Source organism: Mchenga conophoros, linkage group LG16, assembly GCF_057382185.1.
Source record: "Mchenga conophoros isolate Kocher_MC1m ecotype Shallow Benthic linkage group LG16, M_conophoros_male_GT1.1, whole genome shotgun sequence".
Taxonomy (NCBI): Eukaryota; Metazoa; Chordata; class Actinopteri; order Cichliformes; family Cichlidae; genus Mchenga; species Mchenga conophoros.
The window spans coordinates 34,956,842-34,970,210 of record NC_140541.1 but is presented as its reverse complement, the minus strand read 5'-3'; the positions used below and the strand labels follow the sequence as shown (position 1 = coordinate 34,970,210).

Genomic DNA, 13,369 nt, shown 5'->3' with positions numbered 1-13,369 from the left:
TGGGATATTAAGATTTTAAGAACAAATAAAAGGAAAGCGGGTATGATCTACCTGCATTTGAGTTCATATCCTGGTCAGAACTTTTATTCTGCAGAGACTAAATTCAGACTGAGTTGAGAGATGAGGGTTAATCCTGCATACTGAACATTTTGGGCTTCTATTTACTCAAACATCCAGCCATCCAATTTTCCACTGCTCATTTGAGTCCAGGTCATGGTGGCAGCTGTCTAAGCAAAGATTTCAGCTCGCCCAAGGAGGAGAGATGTTTCCGAGCCAGCTGTGAGACATTAACTCTCCAGGGTCTGCCCACGAGTCTCCATCACCTGAACCACCCCGACTGGTTCCTTTCAATGCAAAGGAGCAGCGACTCTGCTCTGAGCCTGTTGCTAATGACTAGGCTCCTCATCCCATCTCTAAGACTGAGCACAGACACCCTTCAGAGGAAGCTCAGTTCTGCCACTTTAGTCTTGTTCTTTCTATTTCCAGTTAAATAAACATTTTTAATTAAGGTAATACAGCCTCTTTCCTTTAAGTTCCTGTAAGTGAACCACTTATGCTTAAATAAATAGTCACACCCCAAAGGCCCATTTTGAGCCAAGGGAAAAAAAACATTTTTTACCCAGATGTTTTTTTCTGCATGTGCCTCCAGAGCAGTTACAGTGGCCTTTGGCACACTCTAGGAACTGGGACTCAGAAAACCCAGTCTCACTGGACCTCCTGTTATGGGGTAATTCCATCATGGCCGCTAACTTTGTCTCATCTGCTTTCCCCTTGATAGTTTTTGTCCTGAAGTCTTCGCCATCAATATAAGTGTATTTACCGCGCTTTGAGACTAAATGTCTAAATGTAAGCGAAACGTTAGCTCACTTACTGTACTAAAGATATAATGTTTTAAAAAGCAGTTTTTCAATGTAAGGCTTTGCGGGGGGCCTCCCATGTGAAATGCCTATTAAAATTAATTTAGCTACTTCCCTCACCAAGACACGTCTTCCTATATGATTGCTTTTCATGTGATAAAGCATGGTAGGCAGCTGCTTCTGGATAGTTTCTCTCTGCTCTCTTGCATTTTGTTGATACTTTCAGCTTTAAAATCACTTCAGCAGTGAATATGTTAAAATGCTGTGAATATAATACGAGCGATACTGAGAGTAAAGAATTGAAGAGCGGCAGCTATCTAACCGTACATCCACTGCAGCGAAGCCTTCTTTTTTCTCCTCCCGTTCTGTTCCTTTCGCAGCTTCTCCCTGTCCTCCTTTCCATTTCCATCCTCAGAAATCCCATTAGCGGCAACAGTACACTCTATAATGGATATATGTCAAGTCGCTGGCACCAATACTTGTTTCCCTTGCTGAGGTGAGAGATATCATGCACCAGACTGCTGGAGAAAAATAAAAGATAAAGTAATGTTATTTTTTTGGGGGGAAACAGCTTCACCTCTATAGATGTTTGTTTGTTTTCTGGAACTTTCAGTCATATCACAAGATTTTCTTAGCAGACAGAGTTTCTGTTGGTGTCAATGTTTACAACCATTGCCCATTTAATATCAATGAGACATGAATAAACAATAGAATTGGTCTGATCGTACGTTTCTGGTGGCCTGATAAATCAGTCACACTAGAGTAAAAGTGGGACGTCGATCTCCTTGCCATTGATGGTTGAACTGTGGGCGACCACTTTCGATCACAAGATGATATCAGAGACAAGAGGCAGCCTGTCTCCAAACAATCCCAGTCCCGTTCAGACTGATTGCAATCATTCTCAGACATGATGGTGAAGGAAGACTGGCAAATAACACAGACAGTTCAGTCTGACTCAAGTTCCACCATTAAGCACAACTCACCTGAGATGTGTCTTTTTGTAAAGAGCGATTCGAATCACCTGGTTGCCACCTTGTTCTTGTTGTATTCCTGTATGAAAACATGGTTGCTGATTATGTCGCTATTTTTTTTTTTTTTTTTTTTTTTTTTTGAGGGAATTCAGAATTTCTGTTTCAAATCGATGACATTCCGGTTGTAGTTAATGTGAATTTCTGTTTGATGAGAATTTGAAACACATTTGCAATTTCTCTTGATCTATCACAAACAGATGGCACATAGTTGCCAACTCGACATCATTCAATCATAAACTAATAACAGGCTGACTTTGTCTCACTGGACTTTTCTTCGCATCTTGACACACCAATGTTGCTTTGAAGACAGCAGCTGACAGAGTTGTCACAGACCTGGTCCCTGTCTTCAAAGGCAATGAGACAAATTCATTGCACGAGCTCTTAAAAATTTGGTTGGTCTCCAAGCGAAGTTTTCTCTAGTGTGACTTTAGCACAACATTCGTGATTCCTTCAAGTTACGCTTTGGTCTCTAATAAACCCAAAGCCTGTCTCTCTAGACTGTGTGAATCATACAGTCACTGAATGTCTGTTGCTGTTTAGTGCTGTCTTCACAAGGGAAATGGCTTTATTTAAGCTTTATAGCTGAAAACAACCTGCTCTAAGAAATGGCAATGAGGATACTGGTGAGATTGAACAAGAACGTTATAGATGAGCGTTACCACAAGACGAGCTGAAAGGCGCTAAACATTTTATAAACTGATTAGAATATTACCGTTCTAATTTTTTCATTTTAAAAATGAGATGGCTGATTAAATTCTGGTTTCATAACTGGTTGGAAATAGTACATATAGCAGTTATTGTAGAAAGACGTTTTCACAGCTTGCCCAGGGCCTGCCTTTTGCAAATTTCTCTTTTTCAGTAGTGTCAGTGTCTATCTATCTTGTGGCATATATTATAACCAGCTGCAGATCTCAGATCATCTTTTCCAAAATATTTAGAGCAGATGCCATCACTTCAGCGTGAAATCAACAAAGTGCACTCTCTAGATTTAGTGTTTGTCTATTCAGGCCCTGTGTGGAAACATGGTGGCACAACATTGCACTCTCTGGGGAGAAGACCCTTCCTTTGTAATCATGAGTGGCTTCCTCTTGCTCACCCATACTAAACCTGAAACCACAGAGCTCTCTACAGATTACACTTTCCAATGTATCCCCTGCGTACTGATGTTAATTACATTGATGAAAGATAAATGTGCTGTACTTGTATCTTACATCTTGCATTACCATTTTTCTTCTGGTGATATACATAAGCGACGTCCGCGCTTCCCTTGCGCCGAACCCCTTTGATCTTGCCGAGGCCAACAGGGCAGACGTTGGAGTCGGTTGTCATTCCAAACAGTAAACAAGAGGCCTGCTGAGGTGCCCGTTTCATGCTGTGAGGACACCGAGGCAGAGACAAACATGATTTGATAGTGTTGCCTTCTGTTTTTTGTAATAAATAAAGATGGCACCATTTACTGGTTGCTATAGAAAAGAAGGCGCTGTGTGGTGACCAAAAAACAGAGCAAGCGAGGAAGAAGTGGAAGACATTTATTTTGCTGTTGGGAAGAAAAAGTTTGAACAGAAAGCAGGATTTGAGCCGCGATATTGCACCACAGGTTGTGACGTTTTACAATGTGGTTATTTTAGCGTTTAGTTTATTGACTTTTATAGTGAAACATTCGTGAGAAGAAAAAGCTAATTTACACTCTGTTCTGGACTCTATTACCTTTGTGTCACCAACAAATAAGGAAGTCCTGATCTAAAATTCGATAGAAGGAAGAGCTCTTAGGATTACAAAGCTAGTGAAAGCTGATTAGAACAGGATGGCACCGCTTTCCTATCCCATCAGGTGCTAGCCCAGCACAGTAAGGAGCAGTTAAGCATTAGCTTAGCAAAGCAAAACAAACCCAGCAGTCTATTTTCCCCAAAGGAGAGAGTCGAGCTAAGGCAAGCAGAAACACGGTATTTCCAACTCAGTTTGTGGAGTGTGCCGCATAAGTTCCAGGAAGTCATTAAATGGAAAGGTGAGAGAGCATTTAACTGACACATTGTTAAAATGTCGATGGCATGTTTAATCACCGTTTCGTGTGACTGCGATGCCTGAGCACTGACAGATGACAGGAGCCATATGTTTGGCAAATGATTTAAGGAGCTCTCTCTGTGCTATCAGTAGACATTAGAATCAGTCCAATGGTGTCAGCATAATCTCACACACAGTACAGGAGGAGTCAATGCACTGCTCATTCTTTGTGTACAAAAAACACTGTCATTTCTAGTTATTTCAGAAGTCTATCTTAATTTAAATTACAATTACATTAAGTAGTGATAATCTAATACATCATTGATCACTGCAGATCTTTCAACTTGCTGCCTCACATCAAGCTGAGGGGCCAAGATGAGCCACAAAGCAGCAGAGATATTAACTTGATTAACTTGAAGCAGCTCTATCAGGAAGGGTAGGATTCAAGTACTTTATTGTTTCTTCTTTCTAAAATGAGAAGGAACAAACAATTCCAATGTGAGGATACTTTGAATATCGAGGATTACTAAAGGGATGAATGTGAAGAAAGGCGATAACCAGAGCTGAACAATTTTAAGTTTAACCTGAGATTCTGGTGTTTCGGGCAAAATAAATTTATATTTAAAAATCGATTCAGGATTTTAATGAATCGATATCATGTTATTCAAGCTAGAATCGATTTTAATCATCAAAACCCACCCCTAATTCATACTACACCAAAGCAAAGGTAATTAAGTAATTAAGCAATAGATACGGATTTAAATAACGGTGACGTTCTCGTTTTTTCACAGTATATGATACAAAACATTGTATTTTATAATTACAGGAAAGTCTGGGCAATGAAATACCAGAACTTTTTCTGTAATTTTACACCATATTTCTTACGGATTTAACCTCCTACGACCTGGCGTCCACATATGTGGACATCACATTTTGGGTTGTATAGACAAAAATATTCAATTTTACTCTACAAGGGCCTGATGTGCACCTTCAAACATTATACTGCCACCGTTCTCTTGAAATTTAAAATGAATGTCCTCTTATGTTCATCTCATTTATCTCAGAAACAAAACTCGGGTAAAAAGAAAAATCTGGTAATTTTTGTTTTTACAAGTCAGTTAAACTTGTTTACACTGAGAGAAACATATTTTAAGTGGTCCAGCCTAAAAAAATATACTGTATGTGGTCTATAATGTAAGATGAGTCTGACATTCCCGGTGTAAGATCCCAGTCTGCGATGGAACCCTTTCTGCATATTAGTTTTGACATGCTACCTGCCCATCTAGGCTCCAGGCCCTCACTTTTCACCTTGTTGCAACAGAATATAATTCGTTTTTAATGATATCTTCTAATTCTCCACCCGCATCACCAAGGACACAGTGTTTCATTTAGTTTTCGTGTGGGAAATCGCAGCAGTGAAGGTGACGGTGTTGTCAGGCGCACAGTAGACACCACAGCGCTGCTCACACTCTGCCGTCTCTGGACACCTCACCCCGGCAAAACTCCACCACCTGCACATATGGATTGTGTAAATTAGCAAAGTCTGGAAACAAAGCTGCTGACAGCTCTGACAGCAAAATGAACACACTCCATGCCCCGATACTGCAGGCCAAGTTCACAATAGCAAAACTCTAATTAATAAATAAATAAAGTTCACATATCATAGTTCCTCACATCTCAGGGGGCCTGATAGCACCGAGTGTTGCAATCATTCTGGAAAGTTGTAAAGCAGTCAGTTTAGTTGCTATAAACATAAATATTTCTGTGACACTCATGCGTAATGCTGCATGATTGATGCACTGGCACAGATGACTATGTGTGGACTGTGATGTATAAATGGAAGATTGCCTGGAGGTGTGCGTACACACGGTTTTATAAATCGAATTACCTTATTTATGCACATTATTTTCAGCATTTCTGCGTGTACACTTTTAGTATGGCTCTTATGCACAGCTTTACAAATAAGGCTGCTGGTTTTTCCCTGTATTTCCATCATCAACCTGGAGTTTTGTGCTAATAGTCTTTTTGGATAGCACCTACTTTTTTGCCTGACACACCTCCCATGCAGGTTTGCTTTCCTGAGTTGCCTGCACATTCAGTCATGAAAAACTGGGGATTCTGAAGACTTCATCTTTTCCTAAAACAGTCTGTCTTTTACAGGTGTAAGCTCATAGGTATCCATTTTTTTTTTTTAAATTAACTAAAATAGCATCCAACCCTAGATGTGAGAACAGATCCTCTGACATCAACTTGCATCTGTTGATCCTCAGTGGCAATGTTAGGCTATATAATATTTTTTTCTATGGCCACTTTGTCAGATTAGGACAAAGGAGTTGTAGAGTCACAGAAATCTGTCCTTTTCATGACTGACAGTCATGACAGACTACATGTTGCTCCCCGATCAGCCAGTCTCACTGGCTTTTGCAACAATGGCATGTGTGATACTGGGTGTCTTGTTCATTTCACACTTTTATCTTGCTAAACTCATTCCTCTTTTGCTTTGCCGTTGTTGCATTGATGCAGCGCTTGGCAGTAAAGAAAGACTCACTGGCCAGTGCTTCTCTTGATCAACCTCGCAGAAGAGAAGGAAATGTCACGTGGGAGACGATATAAAAGTGGCCTTCAGGGGGCGACTGCAATAAGACTTGCAGTTGTATTGAAGCCTATGGGACAACGGCCCTTGGCTCCGTTTCTCTCCCGGTAAACACATTCCTGATTAATTTATTATCTCATTAGCTGGATTCAGGTCTTTTTTTATTTCAGTAATTATTAGAGTCAGAAAGGAGGATTATTCTTGCTCATTTGCTAACAATGGCAACAGAGAAACTTTTAGCTTGGGGCTTCGCAGCAGGAATTCACTGACTGGTTGTGACGTTCATATTCTAAAAGTTTCACGTGCTAGCATTTCTGTAAGGATATTGTGTAGCAACTTAGATGCAGCATTAGTTTTTTTTGCCCACTGTGACACGCTTTTTAAGAAGATACATTTGTAACTCCACCCATTTTAATTTACAGCCCCTGTGTCTGGATATAACTGAGTTTATTTTGTATGGTCTGAACCATACCAACCAGACAGAGCATACTGGATTGCACACAATATTTTAACAGCTCCAATTAAACCTCTGCTCTGTGAGAAAGCACACTTGTTGGCCACAAACACACAGGTGAGCAGATTCATTGTGTGGCAGGAAAAAAAAAAAGTGCTCCAGTCTTGTATACTTTGATGTCCCTCATGACACGATGATACTGGCCCCAAAATATCCAGTTTGCACATACGTACTCCAAATGTGACTTAGCACTCAAATGTTTAGGATATAAATTTCCTTCCTCATGTGCTGCACTGATGTGAATCAGAATCAGAACTTGCTGTTAATCACTGCAAGTAAGAGAATGGTCACTTAGATCAGATGTGTTTTTAGGCTCTTTTAAAAGGAGGACATCATTTGACAACGATGCTTTGCTATTTAAAGGGAAAAACGTTTCACACAGGTCGTCTTTGTATATATGCTGATATCTTAGTGTAGTGATTGGAAGGTTTTCCTACAGGTTCATGTCACAGATTGTGTGTTTCGGGGCAAACATTGATGGCATTACTGTAAAGGCAAGCGATTCTTTCTTATTCAACGCTAACTTGAAATACTTATTTACAGTAAAAAGTGGAAAAGTGTGTTTATGTGCAAGGACTGAGGTCTGTGTGTGTGCGTACAGTTTGTGTGCAATGCAGTACAGACTCAGCAGCTCTGTAAGGTTAATAACAGTTTCCCCTAGAAGGTTCCTCTTCTTCTTTCTGCTTTGCACCTCTTCCAATCAGTTGCTTTAAAACTAGGAAAAAATTCTATCATCTATTGATGCAGTCCTTCTCTGCTCTCGCCCTCACCCTCCAGTGCCTTTCACAAAATAAAATTGTGTGGTATCTCCTCTTTTTGACCCTTCATTTGGCAGACAAATGGGAAGAAATGTAAGCTTGTGCCTCTCTCCCCTGCTGTTTTGTTCTATTTTCTAATGTCAGTCTTTTTCTCCTCAAGCCTTTACCCTTGTACAGATACTAAAGGTTTTTATTGATCTCCCATGAACCCCTTCTGACTTCAGCCTGATCCTTAAAGCTAAGCCTTTTCATGAAACACTGCACATTTAGTGTCCCACACACTCCAAGGTCACTGGAATTGTGTAGGGAGAAAGGCAGAGGAGTTTTTGTAGAGGCTGTTTTTAAAATATATATATATATATTAAAGGTGCCCTGTACAGTTTTCTTGTAAACAAAAAAGAAAGTTTCTACTTACGGTCAGTATTACTGAATGCTTCTGTTCTGGAAGTTTAATAAAGGTATACATCATGGATTCCAAAATCAGTGATTTTAAGCAAAGATACTTTTTTAATTTGATAAATATTTTGGATTTGTTTAATACATTTAAGAAGTATTCAGTCTCCAAATGATGTTCATGGATTACAGCAAAAATGTGGCTTCTGTTTCCCTTTTGCACACAGACACATAAGTTTGCAAAACTCGTTCTGAGGCTTCACGTGCCTCTGTAAATGTTTTAAGGAGCTGAGGTGAAGTGACTGTGCAGGAAGGTCTTTGAAAATCAGCACTCCTTGGTCTTCTTTGGTTCTCAGGCGGTGCAGTAGGAATCTTTCTACGCAAACATGCAGAGGCCTGAAGGATCAAGCACTGCTTGGAGTTCAGTGCAGCTCTCCAGCTCTAGAGCAGCAAATACTGCCAGACTTAAATATTCCCACTACCTCCTGCTTGTCTCCTGTCATATAGTACCACATTCTGTTTACTACCACAAATCTAAAACTGAATTCATCAGCAAAAATAACTTTTTTTCCAGTCATCCACTGCGAAGTGCTGATTTGTGTTCTCTCCTGAGAAGTGGTTTAGACGCATTCCTCATCCTCTGGGACCACAGTGTTGTTTTGACAGGATTTTTACTTGTTAGAGTTTTTGTCTCTTGATTTAGCTAATTACATATCTGCTGTAAAGTTGCTGTAGCATCTTTTAACAAAGCAGATATAGAGATTTACACTTCTGGATACAAGTGATTTCCATAAAGCATGTTAGAGTGCCGTGCACTGACTCCCGGAGGAACCATGTGTCGTGCTGTGATTTGATGCTGAGAAATCCCTTCTTTGCTGAGAACAACAGTTTGACTTCTGACATGTTGAGGGGCCCACTATCTCCATGCTGCTTAGTAAGCAATGTTTGGCTGGAAATGTGAAGACACATATTTATACCAGGTAAACAATGGCTGCTATTTGATTTATATGGAAAAGCCTCTCAGTTTTTATCCAAAAGATACTTCAGTGGACGGGATACAACTCAAGGGAATCTGACTTTTTATTTGATTTGCTCCACTGATGAGATTACACTTTACTACTGACATAGAATCAGTGTACCAACCTTAATAGTTCCTTTTTTTATGTTTGTTTACATTGTTTCCTTTATTTCCACACCGAAAATCTGTCATATTTTCTATGGGGTTCTAGACAATTTGACTTCACACGTTTTCTTCCTCATGAAATCTCTGTATCCGATTCACTAATATTTATTCATTTAAGTGGTGTTTTTTAAAGATTCAGAGCTGGAAGCAAGATACAAGAAGTGTGGCCTTGTAGGTCAGCAACAAAAGCCAGTGGGATTTGTGTGTAGCCTTTTGATTTAACGCAGAAATAAGCAATTTTTTTTAAGTTAATGATATTTACGGGTTTTCTTCAGCAAGAAAATCTCAACACACTGAAACTTTTAGGATTTTTGAACTGCAAAGGCAGTTGGAAAAAGCTATACGAGCTACCACATGTATGGTACGTATGCACCAGTCAGGCACGACATTTAACCACCTGCCTAACATTCCCAGCAGAACATTTCCCAAAGCATCTTCCATTTTTCCATTATCCAGTTCTAATGCTCACCTGCCCATTGTTGGCACTTTAAGTGGTGGACGGGGGTCAGCACGGGCACCCTGACCGGTCTGCAGCCCCATATGCAACGATTTGTGATTCACTGTAAATTCTGACACCTGTCTATCACAACTTTTCTGCAATTTGAGCTCATCTCTTGGACAGGACCATACGGGCCAGCCTTTATTCCCCTCGGTGATCTTTAGCCCCCCCCATGATCCTTTTGCTAGTTCATTGTTCCTTCCTTGGACTTTTGATAGATATTGACCACTGCAGGCTGGGAACACCCAACAGAGCTGCAGTCAAATCTAATACATCTGTTTGAACAACCTTGTTCACTTGTTCCCTGATATATCCCACCATCCAACAGTATTCACTTCACCTGTCAGCGGACATAATGTTATGCCTGATTGGTGTATATGTACGTGTCATTGTCACTGCCATTGAGCTTGTGTGTTTAGCTTGATCATGTTGAAAGTCCATGACAACTTCTGTAGTCTATTGTTAGAAAATGTCTTCTCTGAGACACAAAAAGCTTAGAAATTCACACTTATGTCATAATGTAAAAGAAAACATGAAGAAATGGGTTTATTTCAGGCATCTAACCAAATAACAGATGGTGGAAAAGTGTGCAAATGCTAAGTCATTGTCGGGTTTAGGATTTGAAGCACTCTGTTGTGTGTTTGTCTTTGAAGAGTCTTTCTACTCCGCTTTTCTACTCTTCCAGTCATTGTGTTGAGGTTTTACCAGATTTGGTCAGACAATGGCCCTACGTCATAAACAACCCCTGTTGTTTCTGATAGTGTATCAGTTTGAAATATTCATTGGCCATTCTCTCACTCTATCTCACAACTGTCCTCAGGGGAACAAATCACTAATGATCCCTTTTTTTCAGCCCAGTTCACTGCACTGTAATACTGCTTTCAGCTCCCGTTGCTACAGTAATCCTAGTAAACAACCATACTCCATTTGTCCCAACATCACCTACACGAAACCTCAGAATCAGGCTGATGGATGTCGATAATTCTAATGAAAATTCGTCCCTACTTGGTTTATTTTGTATCCATTATGTGAGGAGTCAATTTTTAAAAATTAATATTATTATAGCATTATTCCTGATGCTGATGGTGTTCTCACAGTAGATTGTATTTTTAGAGAAGTGTAGCATTTTTGAGGATGATGAATTCTTTCACTCCAGGTTATATCTCTTAGTGAGTTCAACCGGTTGAGGGGTTAAGGCAAGGATGTCAAACTCGTTTTACATCGTGGGGCGCACAAAGGCTACTTTGATCTTAAGTGAAACTACTACTACCCTTGCCCCAACCGTCCCATAGTTATGAAATATAAATTTAAAAAATGCCCATTTTATTTAAATTATTTTGGTGTAGTATGAATAGGAATTGACAGCAGGGGGAAAGCTGTGTGACCTATGAAAATGAAAAGTCTGGGCACTTTTTCACATTTCCAAGACCTGTTCAGTGGCCAGACTAGAGCCTTTGCCTGTTCAATTCTGGCCCCCGGGCCAGGTTAAGGGTTCATAGCATTCGAAGCATTACTTGATACTGCCTATCTAACTGATACTAATTCTATGCATAAGGGCTTCCAAAATCACCAGTGTGAACGCATAACACAGTACTCACGATTATAACGATGTGAATTATTCAGTGATCATTGAACTATAGAAAATATCAGTCAAACAAGAGTGTAAGAGTTACTTTCCCCTGACACATCGGCGCGTCTGCTGCTCTGACCTCAGAGAGTCTTGGCAATACCGACTCCCATCAAAAATGTATTTTATTGATCCAAACCTTGTGTCACGAAAGTATCAGTGTCAGCTTGATGGTTAGACTCCATGTGTTCTGGGACTGCAGTTGCCCCATGACGTGCACCTCTTCTTATAAAACCCTCTCACATGGGTGTTCATATGGAGCTGCGCTTTCATCCCCCCTGCAGTCCTCGGAGGGCCTGCGTGTGCTCTGGCACTGTGCGTTTTAGCAGATCACTTTGTGCAGCAGCTCGAGTTACACGGAGCTTCGGAGTGCTCATGAGTATCTCTTTCACAGCTGTATTGTTGAACAGCTCAGTAAGCTCAGTGTGTTTGAAGGGGGTTTACACAGATTCAGTGGGAAAGCCATGAAGAAGGATTCGCTGACACACAAACACATTCGCAACAGTGCGCCTTCCCACAGTCCTACCACTGAGAGGTCCACAGTTGGAGGTGTTGTGGTACAGAATGCGGGAGCTGCGTGATGCTCAAAACATCAGTGCATCCTCCACCTCACTATCATCCTCCTCTCTGGTTTTTCAGCTGTTTTTTTTTCTTTGTAGATCTGTCTCTCGGCATCACTTTCTGCACCGTCTTCACAGAAATCTCATCTCGCTTAAACGCACCCACACGCACACAGACTCTCTCTTGTGCACACAATCACAAGCAGATATTCAAATAGGTCCAGACACACACTTACATATGCAGACACACATTATTCAGCTTGTGTCTGTGAGAGCCTCTGGTTAATAACTGTTTGTTCTCCTTTGCAGATGCTGGCTCAGGATCAGGAGACGATGGTAAGATTACTCACCTCTTCCTCCTCCACCTCCTCTAACTCCTCACATACTGCTTTTTAATATGCTGCTCTCTACCCGCTGTGTTCCACAGCACTGTATTTATTATTGAGTATGAGGGGCTGACTTCAATGTATTTTAATTTCATAATATGATAAACCAATTAAAAACATGTTCTCTTAACATCATTAGCTTCACTTATTATTTTATTCACGCTACTACTGAGGGGCGACCGTGGCTCAGGGGGTTGGGAAGCGTATCTGTAACCGGAAGGTCGCCGGTTCGATCCCGGGGCTCTCTGTCCTGGTCATTGTGTCCTTGGGCAAGACACTTTACCCTACTTGCCTACTGGTGTTGGCCAGAGGGGCCGATGGCGCGATATGGCAGCCTCGCTTCTGTCAGTCTGCCCCAGGGCAGCTGTGGCTACAACTGTAGCTGCCTCCACCAGTGTGTGAATGTGAGAGTGAATGAATAGTGGCATTGTAAAGCGCTTTGGGTGCCTTGAAAAGCGTTATATAAATCCAATCCATTATTATTATTATTACTGCAAGGTCCTAACAAATGTATTGATTGGTACCTGATGAGTAACCAGGTGGTGCGTTCCTGATGACCTGCAGTAACGGGCTGGTTCAAAGAGCTTGTCAGAGAGATCCTACATGTAAACATGCAGGGACTATAGTGTTTTATTAATTAACTCTTTGTTAATAATTGTTTCTTGGGAAACAATTATGGGATATTATAAATGACCATCAATTATTCAATAACTTTCAGCAAACAGGGTCACTTCTGCTGATAAACTTAAAAAGGATTAAGTGCTAATTTTGAGCTGCCTCTAGCTTTGTGTAGTGTTTTAGGCTCTTTTAGCTCATTGTTTTGGATTGATGGCTTTGATTTGCACTCAACCTGCTCATCCCTGATTATTTATTTATTTAATGCAACAAGTGGACAAAAGAAGTGAGCATGGAGTCATTTTATTTATTTTTATTTTTAACATGCAGAGTAAACTTTTACTGGTAATGC

At 40.6% G+C, this 13,369-nt stretch overlaps 1 protein-coding gene across 1 annotated transcript in view; it reads left to right on the top strand.

The window, feature by feature from the left end:
* Positions 1 to 13,369, top strand: part of LOC146557216 (tomoregulin-2-like) — a 135,004-nt gene that overhangs the window by 55,864 nt on the left and 65,771 nt on the right. Inside the window, exon 4 of the mRNA XM_085248842.1 lies at positions 12,326 to 12,352. Within this exon, the coding sequence (XP_085104968.1) occupies positions 12,326 to 12,352 (27 nt within the window). The remainder of the gene's footprint in view (positions 1 to 12,325; positions 12,353 to 13,369) is intronic.